The sequence below is a fragment of the Perognathus longimembris genome, chromosome 12 (genome assembly GCF_023159225.1).
Source record: "Perognathus longimembris pacificus isolate PPM17 chromosome 12, ASM2315922v1, whole genome shotgun sequence".
NCBI lineage: Eukaryota > Metazoa > Chordata > Mammalia > Rodentia > Heteromyidae > Perognathus > Perognathus longimembris.
This window is the reverse complement of record NC_063172.1, coordinates 67540299-67561611: the sequence shown is the minus strand read 5'-3', so window position 1 is coordinate 67561611 and position 21313 is coordinate 67540299. Positions and strand designations below refer to the sequence as shown.

General features: G+C 37.8%; 1 protein-coding gene across 1 annotated transcript in view; it reads right to left on the bottom strand.

Annotated features, from left to right (window-relative positions):
* C12H8orf34 (chromosome 12 C8orf34 homolog) overlaps positions 1–21313 on the bottom strand; it is a 322609-nt gene that overhangs the window by 23417 nt on the left and 277879 nt on the right. The window contains exons 11-12 of the mRNA XM_048358631.1: positions 17387–17434; positions 3595–3688 (exon numbers count right to left, since the gene is read on the bottom strand). Of these exons, the coding sequence (XP_048214588.1) occupies positions 3595–3688; positions 17387–17434 (142 nt within the window). The remainder of the gene's footprint in view (positions 1–3594; positions 3689–17386; positions 17435–21313) is intronic.

The window sequence follows — 21313 nt, the reverse complement described above, 5'->3', positions numbered from 1 at the left end:
TGTAACCCTAGCTACTCAGAAGGCTGAGATCTGAAAATTGTAGTTCAAAGCCAGCCCAGGAAGAAAAGTTCATGAAAGGCTTATATTTTTAAAATGCAAAATATAGTTGAAGATGCTGGCTAGTTTGACTCTGGTTGGTTTATGACTTTGTATACACTGAACCCACAGACTAGAGAATCTATTTTTTCACTTTGTCACCACATTTATTCCTTCAAGTTTCTATATTATTTTTCTCCAATTCCATATTTTACACTTAGAGTTAATTTATGTATTGGGTAAAGGCCTAGAGAAAGTTTATCAGCACCATGGAGTAAAATTTTAAAATCATAACTTTCTGATTCAGTGACTTTTTCCTTTCTAGTAGTCTTAAATCTTTAAAATAAGTTCTCAATCTTTAAAATAAATTTCTCCTGAGTAATTATTAAAAATGAGATTATGACTAAGCAGTTCTGAAATATAGCTTAAGAAAATGAAGATTTCTGGTAGATTCAGATTTATTTAGTGACTACGGACAAAAATCTGAGACACGAACATATACATACTAGATATAAATTGTCTTATATTCATAATTTATACTTTTCTACTAGAAATAAATTTAAGAAAATGTCTACTTAAGGGTTCTGTTCATCTTGGTTATAATAAATTTTATAAAGCTTTCTATCTAATCATTCACAGATAGCTTTTCTTAAAAGGTGCTCACTTATAAAATTCATTCGAGCGTTGCTCTTGTTTTAAAATGATAAATAAGCATTATGTAGCACTGCAAAGATCCTGACATTATTTGGAAACTTTCTGCCACAATAATTTTGTCTCCAGAGAAATCAAAGAATTCCATGAAATTACCAAGGTATGATTTATAGAAAGCTGAGTCACAAAACAGGTGTTACTGCTAGAAAGACAAACTTTGTCCTCTTCCTCACCCATAAATTTCTATGAGTCTGCAAACTCTGGTTCAGATGGGGCTTCGTGTAGATTTATGTCATTTACTTCCTCTCACTGAGAAAACAGAGGTAGACGGTTTCACTGTATCTTGTGAGCTGTTCCAAAACCACACGCAAAGGCTCCAGGGCTCTGGTGGATCCTCGTAACACAGGTCCCAGAACTTGGAAGTGGGAAGCCACTCTGGACAGATCACTGCATCTCCGTGCTGTGAACCTGACTGCCATGCTAGCTCGCATTCCATTTCCAGATGGGTCTTATTACCACCTAATCATATTAAACCATGATTTTATTTCAAACAATTTTCCATTGTCATCAGTCACCTTCCAGGACAGCATTGCTGAGATCAAGTATTTTTGGTTCTAGGTCTATGGTTACAAGAGCTCAGAATGGCCTTCTTTGGAGTGGTTGTTACTCCATCCAGCAAAACCTATGGATAACTTATGAACACCTAAGACGATGCTAAGTGAAATGAACTCCATGTTATGGAGACAATTGTTATATCACAGTTGTAACTACTTTCAACATCCCATGTGTATCTGTAGCTTCTACTATTGATGATGTTCTTGTATCACCTTCCTGTGGTTGTACCTACACTATCTCTGTAATCTTATCTGAGTATATTGGAAACCGTGTATACTGGTATTGGAACTAGGAAACTGAAAGGGAATACCAAAATTGAGAGACACAGGGTAAAAAAGAGAAACAACTACAATAGCAATACTTGCAAAACTGTTTGGTGTAAGTGAACTGAACACCTCAGAGGGGGAAAGGGTAAGGGGGAGGGGGGAGGGGGGTATGAGGGACAAGGTAACAAACAGTACAAGAAATATATCCAATGCCTAACGTATGAAACTGTAACCTCTCTGTACATCAGTTTGATAATAAAAATTTGAAAAAAAAAACTATGGGTAAAACTGTAAGTCCAATATTACCATTGCAATAAAACTATAAACACTTTTCTAATGATTATTATTTGTTTTAATTCCAACTGTCCTAATAAACAAACTGAAAAACCCCAAGGACATTAGTTGTCTTGTCTACTTATTCACTGACTCATTCACTTCGTTAAGCTTCTGATATTTATCAAAAGTTTATTATGAGTCTCAGTATGGAAAAGACAGATGGCATCCTCTCAAGTAATTTGCATATTAGTGGAAGAAGGGAAAATTGCAAATTATTGTGAAAAACCTATGGAGATCTACATAAAAAGGCTGGATGTGTTAGATGACAAGGGTTAAGGAAAGTTCTGGAGGGGTTATCTTCTTTACATGATTAGGCTACTTTGTCAAATCTTGATACAGATTGAAAACAGGGATTTGAGGAAAAGTATATGAATTTGGAATTGCATACATCACATTATTGGGATTAATTATTTTCTTGAATTTAAAGTTTAGTTCCTTGTAAGTTATACACATAGAATTAACACAATATTCATTCTGTAAGATGCTCCTCATCTGTGTTTGCCAATTTGGGGTACCTGTGTGTTGGATCTAACAGACTAATCTAGAACAAATTATATATATATGCATATATGCATACATATATGTGTATATATGTGTTATATATATGTTGTTTGAAGGATATGGGCTTTTCTACACACAGAAAAATATGAAAGGATCAAAAGAATGTCATGAAAATGAACACACAATTCTAGAATTAGAGTATATGTATATTTCAATGAGGACTTTGTGTGTGTGTTTGCATTTTTTCCCATAATACAGGAGTTCTGGACCAGTGCTAGTTCTTTCTGATTTAGAGATTCAGTGCATCCAGGGCTGCTTTCTAGACCATTATGTTTAGGATTTCTTGGTTAACGGCTTTCAAAATATGATCTCTGCCTCTGAACTTGCTTCAAGTGCACTTTCTGACTTTAGAAACACTGGACCTTCTGCCTGTTTGTTATCTCGTGGAAAACTGGTGCTTCTGTCTTGATACCCTCTAAATGGCCACCACCATGCTTTTGCCTATACTTGTAAATATGCCAACTGAATGCCACCAGGGCCCTGCCTCCTCCCCGAATCCCACCATTCTGTCTCAGACCTGTCTCTCGTCTGAGTTCTCACTAGTCACATAAGCTTCAGCTATGGGGTGGTATAAATATTGCAATCTAACAAGCCATGTGATCGGCAATGTCACACTAAACCCCTGGAGAGGCTGACCTGAGCTGAGCCCTAACATAACTACGCATCCATTCTTTCTACAATAACCATTCAGTAAATCATCACATATATTTTGTTTTAAGTTCTATGACAGTATTACGTTTTTAAAACTTGGGGTAGTTTCTGTACACATAAATTTATTCGTTTAACCGGGGGCAGTGTATATGCACACCAGTAACTTGATCCTAATATACTTTAAATGTTGTACCTAGCCCTAAGCCATCACTGGTAGTATTCCATGGTGTCTTTAGAAGGTTAATGTTTCAACTGGACAGTTTAGGTCCATCTTCTCTCCATTCACAAGCCTCAGCACTACAGTTGGGAAACCAGTGAATCCGGATTGACAGACCTGTGCTGTATAGCTTACTCGGTGGGGCTCCTCCTAGTCGAGTCTAAAGTGCTTCTTTTTCTGTGCGGTTAGTGCTGCGAACAGAGGCTCTCGCTGTGGATTCCTCCAGGCCGAGGCAGGGGACAGTAGACAGCATCTACTCACGTTTGTCTTGGTCAGCTTCCACTCCTTCGCTCTCCGTGTCACTCGGCAAAAGCCACGGCTGATGAACGACCTGAAGTTGCTTTAAGGATTCATCCTGCCAGAGAACAATCGATTTTTCAGTTAGGCACAGGGGCAACATCATGAACCCCACTGTGGGTGAGCACTTCCGTCTCCCAAAATCACAGATTTTGCATCCGTAAGAACCCCTCCTAACAAATAGCTTTAACATCACACTCATCTATTTTTGTGCCACAGATATGAACCACAAAACTCTTAATTTGAGTTTTACATTCTCCTTGTAATAAAATTTCAAAACTTAAGAAATACTTCAACTGTGTTCCTCTTGCATTGATAGTTTATAGAAATTCTGACACTGATTCTTGAATATAGAATCCTCAAATATTCAATGTAAGATTGAATAAAATGTGCTTGTTTTCCATCAAAGATTAAAAATCATTTGAGGAAAGTAAAGGTCAGTAGGATTTATTGAACCTATTACTCATTTTCATCCTGCAGTACTTCTTCCTCTCTTTCTCTTTCTCTTTCTCTTCTCTTTCTTTCTTTCTTTCTTTCTTTCTTTCTTTTTTCTTTCTTCTTTCTTTCTCTCTCTCTTTCTTTCTTTTTTCTTTTTCTCCTTTTTGTTCCTTTTCTTCCTTCCATCCTCCCTCCCTTCCTTCTTTCTTTCCTTCCTTCCTTCCTTCCTTCCACTTCTCTTTCTCCATCACTCTCTTTCTCTCTTTCTGTCTCAAATGTCTGGGCTCACTTGGAAAATCAAAGAAGCAAACAAAAGCATCTGAGCTCAGGCAATGCCCCTGCCTTGGCCTTCTAAGTTGAGGGACAGCAGCTGCGTCCCTCCTGTAGTCTCCCACCCACCTTCAACCCCTTATTTTTGTGAAAACATTGCTCGCATGAATCCTTGCGATTTTCTCCAGTCGCTGACCCAAAGTTGGCCTCAGCCACTCTCATTTTTATAGCAGCAATAGCCATTTAACAAGTTTTTGAAGGCCAAAATTTACGTATTTCTAGGTCTCCCCAGTGACTGTATCTTACAGCGAGTTTCCTTAAGTGTGTGCTTTCCTCATTACCTTGTTTGTAATCTTTTAGTGACTCTGCCACCGTTCCCAGGATAAAATCTAACTGCAGGTCCTTCCTGATTATATTTTCAACCTGATCTTTCATACTACCATGTCCACTCCATCTTCATCTCTCAGCTCCTCAAATCGGCTCTGCCTTGTAATCTAGCAGGGTATTGTACACAGTACTTCTCTTGATCTCTCAGTGACCAGCCATCACCAAGGAACAGGTGTTGCTTCTACAGAAGCCATCCCTCACCCTCCAAGACATAGACATGACAGTCCTCTATTCCTCCTGGGTTTTTTGGGTTTTTTTTGCACCAATATAACCACTACTATGCACCAATTGCTTTCCCAAATTTCCTGTCTCAATAATGATAGACAGTTCTGGAGGACATAAGTGATTTCACTTATCTGTGCATTCACAGTGTCTGTTGAAATTTCTACCTCAAAAAATGAAAAAAGACTCATTTCATAAACATTTATGTAGTAGAAAATAAGGAGCAAAGAAAAGAAAGGATGAAAGGCAGAAAGAAAGAAGCTGGGATGGATGAATTCCCCTTAGAACAAAAGAAGTAACAATTTTAAATTCTCATTTTCAAAATTTTTTCAAATGATTTTTTAAAATTAAAATCACAGAAATCAATATGACTTCTCAGTTCACTTATTTGACATCCCAGATTTATTATTTTTACAATGATCTTTTCCTCACACTTCAGATAGCTTTAGTTTGTTCAGACAAACACTAGCAAGATAAAAAATAAACATTCATAGCCCTGATCTCTAGAAATATGACATCATGAAATAGTAAATGAGTGTTTTCCTTAAAACAGCTCTCATGTGAGAAAAACAAGCTATCTGCTAGCCTTTTGTTTTAATGAAAATGTTCAGCCTCAGTGTAGAGTTTCAAAACACATAGTTTTCTAAGAGTGTGCTAATAAGAGATGTTCCATAGGTGAATCACATGTATGGTATAACAATAAGACATTATACATTGATTGAAATTCATACAATTTGTATTCCACGTGTGAAAAATAATGAACAAACTATAATTTATATAATGGATAATGTATACAATGGGGTCTCATTAACTAAGAGGTAAGATTCAAGAATGGAAGGAAAAAATGAAAATATTTAAGTATTTTTAAACATTCTTTATAAAGTGTTATATATACTATATTTTATATTTATTATATATCCATATGTATCCATATATCCATTATGCATATATATCCATCTTATTGAAGGCATGGGAAGAAGGTTGCTGACATAAGTAATTCTGGGAGTGAATAAAGCCTATAAAACCAAAAGCAACTTGGGCTCCTTGGCACAGGACGAAACTTCCTTAGCAAAGACCCAGAAATGCTACAAATTAAAGAAAGGATGGACAAATGGGACTGCATCAAACTGCAGAGCTTCTGTAGGGCAAAGGACATAGCTCGCAAGATAAACAGAAAGCTCACAGATTGGGAAAAGATCTTTACCAGCAATACAATGGACAAAGGCCTCATATCTAAAATATATGCAAAACTAAAACATTTAAATTCCTCCAAAACAAAACCACAAAGAACCAGCAGCCCTCTCAACAAGTGGGATAAAGACTTAAAAAGAGACTTCTCTGATGAGGAAATGAGAATGGCCAAGAGACATATGAAAAAGTGCTCTACATCACTGGCCATGAAAGAAATACAAATTAAAAGAACATTGAGATTCCACCTCACCTCAGTAAAAATGTTCTTCATCTAGAAAACTAACAATAACAAATGCTGGAGGGGATGTGGCCAAAAGGGAACCCTACTACATTGTTGGTGGGAATGTAAACTGCTTCAGCCACTATGGAAAGCAGTATGGAGATTCCGCAGAAGGCTAAAAATAGAACTCCCCTATGACCCAGCAGCCCCACTTTTGGACATCTACCCAAAAGATCACAAACAAGAACACACTAAAGCCACCAGCACAACAATGTTCATCGCATCACAATTTGTCATTGCTAAACTATGGAACCAACCCAGATGCCCCTCAGTAGACGAATGGATCAGGAAAATGTGGTACATATACACAATGGAATTTTATGCCTCTATCAGAAAGAATGACACTGCCCCATTCGTAAGGAAATGGGAGGACTTGGAAAAAATTATACTAAGCGAAGTGAGCCAGACCCAAAGAAACATGAACTCTATGGTTTCCCTCATAGGGAATAATTAGCACAGGTTTAGGCTAGTCACAGCAGAGGATCACAGGAGCCTAATAGCTATGCCCTTATGAACACCTAAGATGATGCTACGTGAAATAAACTCCATGTTATGGAAACGACTGTTATATCACTGTTGTAATTACTTTCAACCTGCCATGTGAAACGGTAGCTTCTATTGTTGATGATCCTCTTGTATCCCCTTCCTGTGGTTGTACCTGCACTATCTCTGTATCTTATCTGAGTACACTGGAAACTGTATATACTTTTATTAGAACTAGGGAAGTGAAAGGGAATATCAAAATCGAGAGACAAAGGATAAAAAGACAAACAAATCCAAAAGCAATACTTGCAAAACCATTTGGTGTAAACCAACTGAACAACTCATGGGGGAAAAAGGATAGGGGGAGGAGGAGGGAGGAAATGAGGGAGGAGGTAACGAACAGTACAAGAAATGTACCCAAGGCCTAATGTATGAAACTGTAACCTCTCTGTATATCACTTTGACAATAAATAAGAAAAAAAAAACAAAAACAAAAAATCAAAAAAAAGCAAAAGGAACTGCATTTAAGCTCTGCACATTGCTTGATAAAGTTGTTTATCTTGGGAATACAGGGTTAACGTTTGGGAACCACAGATCATGGATTCTAGAATTAAATAATGAAGCCAATGAATGGCAGATGGTGGGGCCAGGTTGTCGGTGTTGGTGTAGGAAGTGTACAGAAGAGCAAGAGAAGAAGGTAAGGGTGACAGATAGATAGCTTGGTTTTCCGATGAAAAGATAGGAGCTCTTGGAGAGATTACCTATTCTAGGGCTGAATCAAGAAATACACGATTAAGTGGAGTATCTTGTGGTGTTAAGAAATAGTGGCTCAAATATGTCCTCCAGGGATGGGGTAAGTGAAAGGGATAACAAAGCCAAGTGCAATATCTACTAGCAGTCAAAGCCAGACTAATTTGAGCAAAATTAAGTTAGTATTAAGTTACTACCCCAAATACAAAATGAATATCTATGATATCATGCTGATGAAAAAACAAATGATACAATAAATGGATGGATGGAAAAAAGAAACATGAACATAAAATGGTTTCCATTGAGTTATGTAGCCATTCTGACCTGAAGGAGGTAGAAAATAACTTTTTACTTTATGATGGTGAACAATGCATAGTTACTTTATTTTAAAACATAGCTTGAGAAAAGAGATAAAAGAGTGGTTGCACAGTGGAGAAATCTGACAAACACCCTACGTGACACTTGTAAATAACAGCCAACATCAGCGGATTATATGTGATAAAGATGGGGATTTGTTTCTGTGGATTCTCTTTTCTTTCCTCAGTGTGAGGGTTTGCACCCAAGGTCTTATACTTGCTAGACAAATTATCTAGCACTTGAATCATGCAACCAGTCCATTTTAGCTTTAGTTTTTTCAGATACAGTATCCCATTTTTGCTTTCAGAGTGACCCTCCTACCTATTGCCTCTCACATAGCTGAGATCACCCCACCGTGCCCAGGTAATTTGTTGAGGTGGGGAGTCTCACTAGCTTTCTGTCAGGGCTGACCTTGAACCACAGTCCTCCAGATCTCTGCCTCCCAAGTAGCTGTGCTTAGAGATATGGGCTACCACTCTACGTTCTTTTCATTTTTAATCATTTCAGCTTATCTATGAGGAAACTATTAAACAAATACCAATGGGGGAAAAAAACAACCCTAAAATATTTGACCAGTAGGACTCAATGCTGTTGTGGTCACGAAACATAAGGAAAAGTGTCGCGAACAAAAGAATAAGAAGGACCTAAGGAGACATAGGTACTAAGCATCACGTGGATGGAGGATGGAATTCTAGAACAGACCACACCTGTTAGAAACACTTATGGAAAGCTGAATAAAGTGTAGGCTTCATTACTAATAATGGATCAATTATGGCTTATTAAGTATAACGGATGTCTTATACTAATGTAAAGTCTTAGTCGTAATTGAAATTGCATAGGAGCTTTATAGGAACTTTGTTTTATCTTTTCAGTAACTCTCTAAATCAACAACTGTTCTAAAATGTTTTTTTAAAGGATTATTTTTAAAAGCTTAAAGCAAAATAAAGTTTTGAGCGTCACCTTTACCTTTAAAATGAAAACACCACTTTATTTTTAGCACATGCAGTTCTTGGAAGCTGTCATTTATTTGGATTGAAACTTAAATTTCTATCCAATGAGAGACAGGCTCCCCAGTGAAATGCAGTGGGGTTGAAGGTCAGGAGTGAAGGACTTGCCGCCAAAGGTGGAAGATGAAGGACTTGCCTCTCCCCATTCTTTCTATGCATCCAAAGATGGAATATGAAGGACTGACACCAGGCAGAGCCTCCCTATGGGAGCCTGCTTTGATCTGCAGGCCGGACATCTCACCGAGGCCCAGCTGTAAGCAACCCTTTGTGGGCCCCAACTTCTCAGACCTAGGGGTGCTTTCAATAACCTGCCTCCTCGCTCTGACCCCCTCTGAGCCTGGTCCCAAATTCACCCCTCCGCACAACCTCCAAACCCACGGGAAGGTCTGTGTCCCTCGCTGTTCCTCAATAAACAGTCCTCGCCTGCTGAGGACAGAGTCCAGCCTATTCCTTTTCCATTCTCTTCCATTTCCCCAACAAGGAGGAGCAAGGTTTATCCTGGTTGCATTATGGCACATCACTTCCTCACTGAGAACTCCGTTAGGGCTACTGGATTAGATGATGAGCGGGCCATGTCTAGGGCCCAATGCCTTAAGTTGAATGTGAGAAGTCCTAGATGGACTGTGGAAGAAAAAGTTAGCAACATCTTATTAAATCTTAGAAAATACTTGTTGCAAATGAACTTATGCTTTTCAAAGATTTAAGTTAATTTTTCCAAACTTTAATAACTATTAGATTTTGCCTGTTAGGGCTGTACCAACGAAGCAGTACTGATGTGATAGAATTGCAGATTTACAATTCCGTAACTATGTAGAATATAGCATATAAATGTCAGGTGTTTTTTGTTTTTTTTCTAATAGCTGAGTGCTAGTGGCTCATGCTTGTAATTCTAACTACTCAAGATGCTAAGGCTTGGAAGCTTTTTGCTCCTGGAGGTCAGGCTGGGCACAAAAATCAGAGAGACCCCAACAGCAAAATAGCCAGCAAAAAGCCAGGCTGGAAATGTGGCTCAAGTATTACGAGGGCCAGCCGTGAGCAAATAAGTCAAGCAAGCTTGAGATCCTGAGTCCAAACCCTAGCCATGGGGAAAACACACGGATATGCAATGAAGAAGAAAAGTTACGCTATTTCAAAAACCAAATAGGCCATCTCTCATATTTGAAGATGTTTGGTGTTTGTCTAGGAATGGAAGCCAGTGACTAACATCTCAGCTATTCTGGAGCTAGAGCTGGTTCCAGAAGAGGCTGGAAAAGATTGGGAAAGGCCATTTCAGAAGCTTTAAGATATTATCCCGCAAGCAAAACACAAACAGAAAAGGAGCGGGGGCATGGCTCGTGATGAAACCCTGGGTTCAATCCCAGTACCCCAAGGGGAAACGAGAAGAGTGAGTTTGATTTCCTAGAGTGAGATCAAATAGCTGAAGCTCCTCATTTAAAAAAGAAAATTTGAAAATAACAAAGTTTTTGGCCTCGCTCTTTGTTCCACAGAGGGAAGTTGGACTAGGCCATGCCACCTGTCTCCGTGTTTGCGCTGTGTCTCCTGGCTCTCCTCTGTCGCCATGGTCCGCATGTCAGCTCTCCACGGAGCTGAGCTGGTTTGTTGGTATTGTCTGTTCTTTCTTTCCTCCCTGGCCTGTTTCCTAACAGTGTTAAGTGCGTTTATGGGCTGCAGGCCTTTGTGACAACTGGCTGCTTGCAGACTGCTAATGCTCTAATAAAGACTCCAAGATTCCATCCTCAAGGAAAAACCTAAACCAAGATCCATGATCCTAAATAAGGATATGACTAATAACAGAAATCAATTTTATTATTTTCCCCGAACTTGTGCCGAATATTAAGCAATGCTCTTGATGAGTTTCCAGTGCTAATGGTTTTGCTCTTGCATAGATAAGTAGTATTCAACTACTATTTTTGTTTGTTGCGAATTACATGAAATACAAATGGAATACAACCTTGGTAAAATATGAAGCTTGAGAAGAACTTAAAGATGTTGAGCTACCAGAATCATAAAGACAAAGCAAATATTCCTATTAATACGTTAGATTATTTTACTTTGGTTTTCCCTGGAAGAGCACCCTTAATGGAACCTACTCGCTTGCTTTACCCAGGCCAGTGTCCAAAGCTCAGGCCGTCATCTTAGTTATAATTCTTTTTGATGGGGTCAAGTTACTAAACTCTTGAACATTAAAAAAAAAAACCCTAACCAAGAATGGCTGTGTTCTTCTTTGTTAAGTTCATTCAAAAAATTTCTAAGAGAACATTAAACAAGGTCTGAGAATAGTACAAACTTATGCATATTCCCAAGAGCAAAGTCTCTGGGCTGGATTGAAAAGACATGCCATTCATCCTTTCTTTAAAAAAAATTAAATAAAAACCACTTTGGCTAAGTATAGCAAATGTCTAGGGAGCATGAATGGCGGGAACTACGGATTCTGATCATATAGAACACAGTTACCAGCCTTGAATCAACATATCGGACTCTCTGCTAACAGAATAAATGCTTTGTAAACGCCAGTGTGTTGTTACTGTACACAGGGAGCTGATTTTTGGATTCTCTAAATGCAATCAATCAATGATCTATGTCACATGTGATCAGGGAAGTTCACTAGAGTTAGGCCAAAAAAATTTTTTTTTTAAAAAAAAGGGTTTCTTTGCTCAAATTTTTACTATTGGCCATTTTAATTCTGAATTAATTATTTCTTTCACTTTGAGATAAATATGTAAATAATGCATCAAATTTCATTCTTCAGAAAGGCTGGAGCACTCATAAAACAAGGAGTCAAAACAACCTGTATATAAAATAAAATGATATCCCATTCCAGATAATATTTCATAGCGTCAACTAACAAGGAATTACACTTATATTAAAACAACCCCCCCAATAAATTATATAAATTAGTTACAGTTTGTAAATTACTTTCTTTTTGTTGTCGTTAATGCAATGCTTCACACGAGCAGGCTGAAATCCTCCCTCCCCCGGACTAGTAAGTTCTCTCACCCATTTATTCTCAAAGTTATAAAAAGGCTTGGAAATACAAGAAGAATTAGTAAGTTCAGTAGTTCTCAGGTTTCTTTTTTGAAATTTATATTTAAAAATCAGATTGGCACATTTATTCTTACTTTAACATAAATGCAGTATTTTGCAAAGCTCCTTTAGCTTCTAGCATATACCTATCAATAGATGTAGCCCACACTGACACTCCTCAGTAATTTTGAAGAGGATAAAGAACCACTCAACTCAAACATTTGGAGTTCATTTTGATAAGCATCATTTTGTACGATCATGTGCCCCTACTTAGCCTTTGTGATCCTTTCCTAACAGTAGTCTCCTGTGGTCTCTCTGTGTGTCCAAGTGTATTCTTTTCTCCTGTTCCAGGGTGATTACTTGTAGACTTACAGGTGCATTCTACATACAACAAAATATGGAAAACATGAGAGAAGAGGTGACACCGCTCAAAAAGAAATGTACTCATTACCAGACTTATGTAACTGTAACTCCTCTGTACATCAGCACTTTTAAAACAACAATTAAAAAAATCTAACAAAAAAATAGGACAACATTCATTCAAGTGAAGAAGCAACTCTGAGTCATTGAACTAATATCATTTTCATTTTTAATGACCAATTGTTCATTCTTACCAAGAATACAGGAGCTGAAAGTTTACTTCAGAAAAATACAAACCCTTTTTTTCTTTTGTATGATTTGATATTAGAAATAGAAAACATGGACTACTTCCCGGATTTGCTATGTTGTTTGTTTCTTTACTCAGGTCCCATGCTAATAATCTTCCCTCTATCGCTACCATTTTGGAATGTGTGCTGACAAAGCGAGCATGGGAGCTATCAGTTTTAACTAATAGGTCTGAGACAAGGAAAGAGAGTGTAATAGCAAACATAGAAAAATATGTTAGATTGTGAAAACATAACAAAGTTAATACAAACTGCCTAATCAAATTTACACGGGAAATCTGCTAATTTACACCATGCACTGGAATTGCCTTCTCTGGGGTCAGCTAATTTGTTTCATTGGTGGCTTTTCTCTCCAAAGAAATGACAGGGAAAAGTCATGAGGAGGAAAGAAGGGTTGAGTCATTTTTCTAGCATATACTCCCAGTCATCTTTCCCACAGAGGTTTTCATTGACTTCAGCTATTTTACATCTATGAAATATGTTTTAAAAAATGATAGCAAGGCAAATAATTCTTATCTATATCAATACAAATTGTATGCACTTGCATGAAATTAATATCCTTAGAATTCTGATTCAGTCTTGCAGTTTTGCACCTATTTGTGACTTTATTTCTGTATTGGACTGTGTATATGAGAATTTGAATTCTTTCATAATAATAACACTTTACTTGCTCCCTCATTATTTTATCAACCTTCAACATGTGTTCGTTTTATACTTGTTTGGGAGTTGGAATTGTAGCTTTTTAAGATTGTTAATTAATAATATTTATTTATTTTCAATGAATGTCAATGACAAAATAGTTTTCCTCAATAATGTTTCCTAATGGAATAAAACGGTACTAATAAATTATACTTATTTCAATTTTGAAAAGTATTTACTTTAATATCATACTATAAATGTCCACTCAAAAACATACAAGAGTGAAAACAACTTATCAACTCCAATTATTTTTCACATCTTGATGATCATACCTTTTGTAAAGAAGTGAAACTACTGAAAATATCACACAACCCAGATGTGTAACATGGAACTAAAAGTCAATAGTGGGTGATTTAAAAAAAAAAAAAAAAAAAAACGACCTCTTGTGAATAATTGTTAATTACCTCATGCCACAAAGTCACTTGGAAATTCATTGTAGCAGAGCTCTCAGAATCCAACACAGGAGAAGTAAGACTTCCAGAACTGTGTTAAGCAGTGATTCTACGATGCGTCCTCACTGCAAAGCCAACCAGCCCTCTTTTCTGCCCAGATGGTGCATCTGGCAAAGGCGAGCGCAATAGATGCTCACAGTGGCTTCCGCAGCCTCTCCTCCTGGCTGCCACCTTCGTGGACCCGTGGATGGAGAAGCTGCCCCCTCACCCCCATGTGCGCTGCTCTGCCCCTCTTCACACCTTCCCCCAGGCATGACACGCCGGGGCACGCGGCTTCTGCAGAAGCTCTGACATTGTTGACATCTATCCTCAATTCTTTACGGCTTTTAATTATGGAATACTTAGTTGATGTGCATATATTTAAGTTATTTTATTTCTAAGGAGATTTTTTTTAGCTAATACATGGCTTCCCGATTCTTTTATATGGGGGAATGTGAAATTTTAAATAGATTAGCTTTCTTTTTTAGTGAAAGATATGATAATCAAAATTTGTCTGGATTAGGGAAGGGAAGGGGAACAACAAAATGGTGAGACAAAGGATAAAAGCTGAACCAATGCAACAGCGATACTAATAATACTGTGTAAACTAACTGTAAAACTGGGGGCAGGGTGGGAGGAGGGAAGGTGGAAGAAAAATGAGGGAGGAGGTAACAAGTTTGACAAGAAATGTACTCAGCTACACATGTAACTGAAACTGTAACCCCTCTGTACATCACCTTGACAATAAAATAGTTTTAAAAGTTGGAAATACTCCAAGTTGACTCCAACACTCTACTTCTATATATTTTTGAGTAAATTTTAATGTTATGGTTCTAAAAAGATAAACTTTCTCTATTTTCAAATGTTTATATCTTGGGTATACAAGTGCCTCACATATAAAACACATATAATTTTTTAATTGTTATTATCAAGGTGATATACAGAGTTGTACCTAAAAGCTGTGTAATTTTTAAAACTTCTCCATTTTTAATTTATCAGAGCTAATCTGAGAATTCTGTCTTATTATAAGACTAGATGAGAAAACAATGGAAACTTTGATCTGCAAATAATGGCTCACAGTTTAGTTAAGCAATGTTGAATGTCTGAAAAATGTTAACATTCTGGTTGATTTGAATTTTAGTGTGTACCGAATAAAAGCAAATGTTTGTAATATTTGCAAGCTCAGTTTTACTTTCAATGCTTCCAGCATTACAAATATTTTCTCTGTTTCCTAATTCTGCTAACATTAAAAAAGGATAAAAGTGAAATAAAAAAATAAATGAGAAATAAGATTTTGCAGCTTACATCTTCAATGTGTTTGCAATAGAAAAGTGTTTGACTAAGGACCAAATAAGTAAAACTTTACCAAAGAAACTTATGTACTATTACAAAGGTAATAATCTAATCCACTTATTTGCTGGGTGCTGGTGGATCACATTTGAAATCCTAACTACTCAGGAGGTTGAGATCTGATTCTCACAGTCCAAAGCCTACTTGGGCAGGAAAGTCTGTGAGACTCTTATTTCTAATTAACCATCAAAAAGCCAGCAGTGGAATTGTGGTTCAAGTGGTAGCACACTAGTCTTGAGCAAAAAAGAAATGCTCAAGGACAATGTTTAGGCCCTGACTTCAAGCACCAGTACCAGTACACAAGAAAAAGTCACTTATCAAGGTCATGTTTGCAGTATTACTGTAAATAACAATCATTTATAGGTTCCTGAGAGACCGAAATAAAATCTAAGATTCAACCAAAATTAGATGAAAATTCTTTGTGCTCCTGGACCACTAAGAAAGACAAAGTTTACAGTGGAAAGTCCACACATACTTGATTAACTCAAAGTCACTATTGAATTTTGTGAGCTAAAGAGATACAAATAAAATTTTTAAAAAACCCTTGGGAAGAGTACATGACTAAATAACTCAAAATGATTAAGAAAGTTGCAGTATACAAAATTGGGTTTTTAAAAAATGACATGTACAGTTAGTCTTCAGAAATAACATTAGAAAGGATGTGTTAAAGCAAGTGTTTATGACCCCCAGGAACTTCTTAGGACGATGGCTTTGAGTCTTAGGAGCTTTGGTGAATTTCAAGATTGTTTTTATTTCTCGTAAGCTTGTAGGACAGTATCTTGAGGGTCAGTCCTCTCCACGCATCTCCAATGAGAAGGCAAAAAATGATCAACCATCTTTCCATATCATACAATTATACATGTAAGGAACACACATATCAATTGTGTATTGGTTATTAAAATAAGGCTTATTCTAACATGTCTACCATTGATACGCAAGCTGTTTCCTATAGCCCTTTTGGTAGTCCCCTTCCTCATCTATTAGAAGAAACGCAAGACATCCTTCGTAAGGAACTGCCACCCCAACAGATGAAGGTGCTGAACCAAGGGCTTAGGCCACCCTAGAACTCTAAAGCTAGATTCTACAGATGAATACCTGGAAAAGAATGTCTTTCTCCCCTCAAGCAGTATCAACTGCTTTAATGTGGTCCCCTCCATTTCCCATTCATTAACTGAAACTTAGGGTAGATGTCTCAATCCCATACTTTTTTTTGCCTCATGTATTTTGAGGCATATAACCTTAACTCTAATCTATGGAGCTATTTCCTTTCTATCCACTAGTTACTCCTCCATCTGCCCTAGGCAAAGCTTCAATAACTTCTGAATAAGCATGCAAACATGAAGGGATGTGATATACTCTCATTGTCTTCCTCAGTGATATTTGTAGGTAAAGAGACTCTAAGTACTGAATGAATGTATGGTCTGCATAGCCCATTGGGGAGGCATGTAAAGTCCTTAGTGCCAGAACTACATAGGGAAGCAGGTGTTTTGTTGGTGAGTAACAGTCAAGCCACATATTTGGTACTGCTAAGGCACTATCAAATTGCTCCCCAGTTCACTCCCCTCACAGCAGATTTAGGGGGTTCACTTACTGACCCCTGGGGTTTGGCTTCATACCAGTTTTTCTAAGAATTCCCAAAATTTTGCAGTCAGGTCAAAGTGTCCAAAGAACACTCTTCAATATATGCACCCAGCCATCTCAAAGGATTTTCCAAGGGAATTCTACTCTATGTTTTAATTACTGGGACGCACTTGGTGTAACTTACCAAGGAGTGCTTTGATAGGCATTGTCACATAAGTAAACATGAAGGCTGACCTAGTGTTAGTGTTTCTATTCACAAAGAACAATGATTGTGACTTTTCTTTGTTGTATTTTCCTTTTATGTTTATTGCTAATATGAAGTGTGTTTTGTATTTACTTATTAGGAGATAAGCAAATGTCAATGGAAACATAACAGCAGTGGATTCCTAGAGTTTCACCATCATGTTCAGGACAACTGCATCAACATGGCATGTGTCTTTACCAATGAGGAATGAAAATGCTTTTATTATTGTTTTATTTATTATCATATTTTTGTGGACATGGTTGGTGGACATATATGGATTGGGAAACTGACAAGCAGAGAGAGGAAGGCCAAATGTGTGTGTCAACCTACATGGTAGGTTGAGTCAGACTATTTTGCAAGGCCCCCTTTACACTCACTTCTTCAGTGTAGTTTTCTAATGAGTGTCCTCCATGGGGGGCTTCTTCCTAGAGGTGAGGAGGAAGATAACTGAAAACATCAGGAGAAAAGAAGGGAAAGAAGGGAAGAATCATGGAGGTCCGTGAGACCAGAGCAACACCAAACTGATCGCCTTTCTCCACTTTCTCAGCCCTTGCTTGGTAGGTTAGCAATTTAACGAGTTCTTACATTGGTGAATATTTTCACGATGACAAGGCATCTTGTAAAAGGATTTTAGCTTATGGAGACAAATGACTAGCTATATAGCGATACTTTGGAGCAGAATACTGAAAAAAACTCATAGAAGTTTCCATGATTAATTTTATAAAAATGCTGTTAGCTTTAGATGAGGAAGTCATCCATGCTGTATGTTCTAAATTTATCTGAAGATCTAACACCTAGACTTAAACATGTTTCATGGAAAGAGAACACATCATTAGACGTTAATCCAGTCTTTATTTGTAGTTTTGCTCACCTTACTAGCGTGTAACTTAGTCAGTTATCCATTATTTATGCCTTTTCCTAAAACTTCATTAAGCACTACTAACCAATGAGATTTAAATCATGGAAATTTCAAACATCAAGTTATGTAGATAAATTTCAAATCATCAAACAGTTATTGGTTTGGATAAGTTATGGGGACGGAAAAGGAAAAGCAGCATGCCTTGTCAAAACAAAAATTAAGCTAAGCATAAAACACCAATATTCCTAAAAACTTAGAACTCACAGGTTAAATCACAGAGGTGGTACTATTTCTTGGAAAGTAATGATTTCTACAAGCGAGGCCCAAAAAAGTCAGTATGTTTCAGTTTAAATGCTTCAGAATGCTCAATCTTGTGAGATGTTAAGTGGACAAAAGACCGAAAGAAGTAAGATAGTTCTATCTTCCTCAATTCAAGCACAAATCATGTAGAAAAAAAATCAAACTTTAGGAAATTGAACTCAAACCGAATGGAACTGAAAACTTACTGCAGATAAGCATCTTAGATCCGACCTTGCTTCCCTGTCTCCCCAGATTTGAACTTGCCAAAGGATCATCCTTCCAGTACAGATCCTCCGTGAAATAGTGCTAACCACTCAAATGCTCAGGATCCTTCCCTCAACTGCCAGGAGAAAGAGGACAGGTCAGCCACCTTCTTAGAAGAGAGCAGTTCCCAGCAGCCCCCCGGCCAGGGAGATTGGTCTCCTCGGAGCTAGGAAGCTCTGGGTTTCCCTATTGCCTGGAAACTTAGTCTTTAAGAGCTGATGATAACAGAGGGTTTTCATGATGGTCAAATATAAATGAAGCAGGCTTCTTGACAGCCTTGCTTCTGGCCACCGTGCCAGGTCTTTAGAATATCTACACCAGAGAAAGGGAGGGTAAACGTTAACCAGGCCAAGATGAAATCCTTCTTGTCAAACTCAGACAAAATTAGAGCTGAGAAATTATGAAGCAGGAGGACGCATATTTGCCTGGTGAAGATAAGAACTATCTTAAGGCTCAGAGATATCCCATTCTCTAGACATGCTCTGTTTTGTATGCACAGATTTGTGTAATGAAATTTATCTTCCATGTTCTTTAAGACTAGCTCTTACGACAAGATGATTTTGCCCAGGAATGGTCCACCAGGGTGCCGATACCAGCTCCTGACTTGGGCCTCCAGAACCAGTGAACTTTGTATCTGAGTAGATTACATAAGGTTTTTCTTATTTGCTTTAAATTTTTCCTTTGCATCGCCTTTCTTGGAGACACCATAGTTTACTATAGAACCAGCCTTCCCATTTCAATGTTCTGCATTCCCAGACAAATTCTTCATCTTTGAAGAACATGTTTCTGATGCTTGTTTAGATGAACAGAAGAGGCCACAGAACGCAGTTTGTTTCACAGGCTGGAATCTGGCTACAGCTGTCATTCTTGAATCATTGAGGAGGTGGTAATATTGAAGGGGGAACATAAACCTCTGGGAGGTAAATACAGAGAGAATGGACCACTGTACGGATAGGAGCATAAAAGTAGCACAAGGCCAAGTGGAAAAAGTTAAGAGAGAAGATGCCAGAAGACATGGACTACATTACACGACTGATGATCTCCAGTCAGGACTTGCACGCCCATGTCCACGCCAGGTTGTCCAGTCCAACATGGATGGGATCACCAAACGGCTGGCCGTCCACGCTCCCCTTACTAGGGGTATTAATGGACTGACATTTCTTTCAAATTGTACAGATGTCTGTCTAGATTCACCTTCATTAAAAAAAAAGTGAGACTTTAAGTATCTAGTCATTATAACAACATAATATTTTGGTAATCATCTGGGAATGGGTCAGAAATGCCCAGGCACAATTTCCGTTGAAAAACAAAGAGGATAAAGGATTTATAAAAGAGGAACAAATGAATGTGTGAAAGAGGGAAGGGCAGTATACATGGAAACTACGTCCCTCCCTCCACAAGAAGGTATTTCCTGAAATATGGTTTTACTTATCATAAATTGCCACACAATCACAATTGAGATAAACAAAAAGAGTTTCAAACACGAATTTGAAAATAGCTTGTTAACATCGGAGAAAGCTGAGGGGAGGAAGGCTGAAGCGATCGCCGCATAATTCGTCACCGCGGGACGTGGGCACTGCAGGCCGGGCTTCGGGAGGGCTTCTGTCAGCCCGCTCGGGAATTTTGTAGTTGAGAAACATTCTCAGTAAAAGGGAATGCCAGAGACAGAGAGCTGGAGTCACACACTTCTCAACCACTCTCCATTTTCCACAAGCGCATTTTCCATTCATCTCTGCCTAATCCATAGATTTTTAAAAAGCAAACAAATGGACACATATGTGGAAGGGATATATGGATATATGGATATATGGGATATATGGGATATATGGATATATATATATATATATAAGGGATATATGGATATATGGGATATGTGGATATATATATATATATATATATATCTACAACCATTATAGGTCTAAAATATCTGGTACTCATTATCTTCAGAGAAAATTTATGAGAATCCTACTTTACCAACACATTCTTTCTTCTTTCCTCCAAATGAAACTAAGCAGTTATCTAACGTGGATCAACCTTTTGTGAAGTTGTTGAAGCATTTGTGACCTGTAGTAAAATGAGAGCTCAATGTGATTGGCTGAGGCACTTCTCAAACCAAAGGATCTTTAAAACATCACTCATCATTTATTCCACCAATATGCATCAACCACCACTTGGTGCCAATATTGGTCGAGGTGTAGGGACAAGGAGTATAACAAGAACTAATCCCTACTCTGAAAAGTTGACCTTGGCTCACAACTGTAATTCTAACTTTTCAAGAGGCTGAGATCTTAGAACTGCAGTTTGAGCCATCTGGGAAAGAAAAGTTTATGACACTTTTATCTCCAATTACCTAGTGAAAAGTCATAGTACAGGTTGGGCTCACGTGGTTAAAGGGACAACCTTGAGCATAAGAAACTGAGCAAGAGCAAAGGGACCCTGAGTTCAAGCCATAGCACCAGCACCCCTTTCTCCATGCTGGAAAAAAGAAGCTTACCTTGAAAGCATATGCAACTAATTCGGATCCAGAAAAAAAAAAAGTGATTTGACATGTAAGACAAAGAAGCCATGGGAAAATAAATAAGAACAAAAGGCGTCCCGTCTTTCATTGACTTAACAATATCTATTGAGAATGCTCAGGTCCTGAGGACGGTCTTAGTCACTGCCTTCCTAAGATAAGTAAAGAAAGCAACACTTGAGGAAATTATTTCTAGGATTATTCTTAAAGATTGAGTCAATCCAGCTGATGAAGTTGCTGAATACAGAGGAAAATGCTAACCAGAAAGAAGAGGAATTTTGTTCAAGAACCACGCATCAAACCACAAGAATTACAAGAAAGAATAGCATGCACTGGAATGTGTGCTTATATATCTTCAGATAGAGA